Below are 4,412 nucleotides of genomic sequence, written 5' to 3'. Positions count from 1 at the left end.
GGGGGGGGGAGCCTACGGGTTTTGGCATGTCGAGAGAGCCCTGATTAGGCACAGCCCCTGAAGGCACCCTCAAGTACACCGAGCCAGTTAGGAAGGTTAAAGAGCACTTTCTCACGGGCCTCACGGCGGTCCGCGCATTTCCACCAGCCAGTTAGCCCCGCATGATAGCCAGCCTCTACAGCGTATTCCAGGCTGTAGAGAGGGGCTGACTGGGCTTTCAGCCGTACGCGGTAACCATAGCGATGCGGCACGATTCAAACGGAAGACTGCAATAATTTTACTCTCTATCAACGCTGCCAGTAAAGCCCGACATCAAGAACTATGCAAGTGTTCACCTGTCTGAAGAGACTAAAAGGATCCATGGAGATTGACCCAACTTTTGAGATCCCTCTGCTTGAGGAGGATCCGCCATGCAACAATCTACCGCGGAGCATGCTGCAGAACACGGGGAAACCAAACGGCAGAAAGAGAGCTCAAACGACGGGGTTGTCGCTACCCAAATATACGGCCGTTATGCAACGCCCTCTACTCATCGCCAAACTGGCTGCTATCGTGAACCTTGAGGGAAGCCTTTCCCGCAAACTCATCGTCTGGGACAACGCATTGAAGATCGAAAAGGATCAAATCTCATTCGTTCATCTTCTATCGGGAGACCACCTTCAACAGAAAAGGCCCGAAGACAGATTGAACCAGTTCCACCTTGAGGCTGCAGAGACCTGTTTAAAATATCTCACAGGTGCTAGGAAAGCACACGCTCCGTTCAATGCAACTACAAAGTCTGGGTGTGCGGCTGAATACAAAGGCCTGGTGGGGGCTCAACCTTTCATCGAATACGCGGCTACTTTCTGGCCAGTCCACGTTCGGCATGCAGGGCCTCGCAGCTTGCCAAAGTTATGGCCGCATATCGTACAAACCTTGAACGACGCTTCCTGCAGAGAGCTCTCCTTCCAAGTGTACCAGTTCTGCAATCACGAAGAGTATATCCCAGAGCAATCTTTCCTACATATTCTAGCCAACTACGGCTTAACAGCGGCCACTGAAAAGGCACTCTCTCTTGACACGCAGGCGACAATTCAACTGGATCTTAATGCTAGGGACTCAAAGAGTCGAACTCCACTGTGGTGGGCCGTGAAAAACCAGCGCGTCGAGATGGTCAAGCTGCTTCTTGCCGCCCAAAACGTGGACTTCAATGCCCAAGATGATGAGGGCATGTCACCGGTCATGGTGGCCGTTGCGAAGGGATTCACGGACGTCACTAAGCTCTTCCTTGAGCCTGAGTTTTCATCGCGAGTGTCATGGGCTCTACGTGATCACCAGGAGTTTACCTGCCTATATTGGGCTGCTACGTCTGGCTTTGACGATCTTGTCAGCCTCCTCTTAACACAGAACGAAGTCGTCCAAACGATAAACGGCTCCGGCCATAGCCCTCTCGTCACGGCGGCGAGAAAGGGCCATGCACAGATTGTGAAGGACTTGCTCTTTCATGGCGCTTCTCCCAATGCCACAGATACATGCGATGGCCGGGCGGCATTGTCATGGGCAGCGGGTAATGGCCACGAAGATGTGGTGGATAACCTCCTCTACGGTGAGGAGGTTGACCTCGCTCACGCAGATCGAAAGCTGAAGTGGACGGCATTCCAATGGGCAGCGGAACGAGAAAATGGTGCAATAGCTCGGAAAATCCTAGGGGTGACGTCAGAAAAGGCTGGGAGCGGCGGGTGCGATCCCATATCGGCTCTTTTTCTAGAGGTCGCCAAAAGAGGACAAGGCCAGGCTCTTGAGATTCTGCTCGAACAATTTAACTCGAAAGCCGACTGCAGGGACGGAGACACATCTGGCAGGACAGCTCTCTCCTATGCGGCCGAGCGTGGCCATGTGAACGTTGTCGAAAAGCTTCTGTGTTCGCACTCGGTGGGTGTAAATTCCGGCGACGTGAAAGGAAAGACTGCTCTGATGTGGGCAGCTGACCAAGGCCGCTCCGGTGTCGTGGAAGTGCTGCTCGCCTGGAAGGAGCTGGATGTCCGAGCAGTAGATTCAGACGGCAGATGTGCTCACGACTGGGCAAGTGCGTCGAACCACGTGGGGATACGGCGACTTATAGAGCGGTTGGATCAAGAGTGTTCGGGGATCTAGAAGCCACCTATCGAGCAACATACCTTGGCTATATTCAACTGGGAAAGTACCAGGGCATAGCTATTGACGAAGTGACTGAGTGTGGTGGGCATACTACCACTGAATAAAGACTTAACATCACATATCGATAGAATTTTTCACCACTCATGTCGATAGGAGGGTATTTTTTTCGCCTGACCGGAACTACTACATAACTCTTTACACTGTACGCTAGCACCGAGATATTGGATATGATCAGCACCCATAAAGCTATTCGAAAGTCATTTGACCTTGTGTCGTTGGCGATAGGGGTAGGGATATTGTCTAATACAACGGACCGTCAGAGGGTAATTTGAGTAGCCCCCCAATGTGCTGCTCTTAGAAGGGTTTAGTGAGCCTCAAAATGGTTGAGAGACGTAGAGCCGAGATTGATACAGTAAATAGCGGCACTGAGAATAAAACATTGATGTAAGGGGGGGATACTGTAATACCCTTCTGATTGTCAAAATAGTCTTATAACCATATCCCTGTGTGACGAAGCGCCCTATCATAGCGACATCGTAGATTTTGAGAAGAAAGGATTTGTGATCAACCGAAGCTCCCCTGTTCGCTCTCTAACCCTATAAAACCGCTATTTTCGTCGCGTATCTGTTGTTCTTCCTCCGTAGTTAGATCTTTCTGAATGTTGAAGGTCTTTCGGACTTCCTCTGGGTGACTTTCCCTTCATCAAATTGGCGATCGTCTCAAAGCAGAGATCAAGTAACCCTTCTATGTCCAAGTAGTCGGCCGCAAGCAAGATCTCAAAAAGCATCTCTTGATCGACTTGAACGAATTCCTGATCCCAGATATCGACCCCTGCGATCTCCTGCCAAAGGTGGGGGCCGTCCTCGGGCCGAACGCCATTTTGCCTGTGACGGGTGCACCATTCGATCACTTTCTTGAGAACGGCGGCATTGACGCAAGGGATCGGGATGGGTTTTTTAAAGGCATCCTTACCACGATCGCCAACTCGATCCTTAATTAGCCTGCATACTTCGGCAATATCGCGATCAACCACGATCGTCTTGCCGTCGGCGCATTCGAGAGTCAGCTGATTCTTGAGCTCTCCAGGAGACCTGTGGGTAGTGGTCAACGCTTGTGATGTAACGCCAGCGTTGGAGTTCATAGCTGACAGTACGTAATGACGTCGGGTTATTGTCTGAGTTTCGGGGAACCCTAGGGCATAGTAGAGTCGTTGAATAACAACAGCGTATCTCTGAAGTCGATCGTCGGTGTTACAAGTAACGCTTAGAGTTAGCCCATTGTTCTATAAATGGGTGATAAAGCTCTGGAAGTGTTGCGACCGTATGTAGTTAGATTTTTATGCAGGTCTTTGGGACACGAAATGGGCGTATACACTAGTGTGAAGGGTTCTCTTTTAAATGTCTGATTTAGGGACAGTACAGTTTCTTTATTCCATCCCCAGGGGTTTTCGCACTCTCGATTAACTAGTCATACCTTCTTTCCTACTTAGTATTTTTCCCCCCTTTTTTCTTTTATCTAGGCTCCTTTTCCGTCCCATTTAACGCTTCCCATTGATACTGTATTCCGGGAATATCGACAAATCGGCTAAGCGACCCAGGTTTTTATAAGTAAATGACTGCAAATCCTGAACTCTCTAAAGTCTCAACGACGGTTTGTCGTCCTCCATCATGCCGGTTCACAAGACATCGCCTTGATATAGTAGAACTCTGAAAAGCAGGTTCCTAAATGGGTGTGGGCGGGGTCGTCGATTCTCATGGACCACTCTCCAGAGCAATCCGGCTGAATCCACATGGTGCAAGCTCCTAATCGAGACTCCTCATCAGCTCCGAATGAAAGGATGCGACTTCCCACCATTTCTGAAAAGCACGTAGAGAGTAACTCACCAAACCAATTTGAGCACTCGTTCGTCCAGGTATTCTTCATTCCAGTTTGTAGAGGTACACAGGTATTGGTTTGTGGATACACGAGCGTTTGATCGCTGACGTCCTCGCCACACACCGTCGAACTGAATTGCCACACGCAGCCGTCGGAGCGGCTCCCATTGACATTGGCCACGTTGGTGGGCGTGGGCGTAGCGAGAGAGTGATGAAAGGCGAGGCCGAGGGTGAGGGAGATGATCGAGATCAGATTCAATCTAACCACCATAGTAGAGAGCAGACGAGGAATGAATACTGGTTCACTCAACAGAGACTAGGTAAAGCGTTCGACATTGATATAAAAGGGAACCCAATGATATAGAAGTGGTTGGGAGAAGTTCAGGTGAAGGGAGGGGGGGG

The 4,412-nt window shown here is 50.2% G+C and overlaps 2 protein-coding genes across 2 annotated transcripts; one reads left to right on the top strand and one right to left on the bottom strand.

Moving 5' to 3' along the window:
• The first annotated feature begins 123 nt into the window (after positions 1–123).
• On the top strand, positions 124–2,315 carry PV07_12736 (uncharacterized protein). Its single transcript, XM_016400298.1, has one exon. It carries the CDS (start codon positions 322–324, stop codon positions 2,131–2,133), a length of 1,812 nt encoding a protein of 603 aa, XP_016242057.1. The 5' UTR covers positions 124–321; the 3' UTR covers positions 2,134–2,315.
• A 428-nt stretch (positions 2,316–2,743) lies between these two features.
• PV07_12735 (E3 ubiquitin ligase complex SCF subunit sconC) lies at positions 2,744–3,277 on the bottom strand (the record flags this gene model as incomplete). The annotated part of the gene is made up of 1 exon (XM_016400297.1): positions 2,744–3,277. One exon carries the CDS (start codon positions 3,275–3,277, stop codon positions 2,744–2,746), a length of 534 nt encoding a protein of 177 aa, XP_016242056.1.
• Positions 3,278–4,412: the final 1,135 nt, after the last annotated feature.

The sequence above is a fragment of the Cladophialophora immunda genome (genome assembly GCF_000835495.1).
Source record: "Cladophialophora immunda strain CBS 83496 unplaced genomic scaffold supercont1.103, whole genome shotgun sequence".
Taxonomy (NCBI): Eukaryota; Fungi; Ascomycota; class Eurotiomycetes; order Chaetothyriales; family Herpotrichiellaceae; genus Cladophialophora; species Cladophialophora immunda.
The sequence above is the reverse complement of the archived record's forward strand: the minus strand, read 5'-3'. Positions and strand labels throughout refer to the sequence as shown.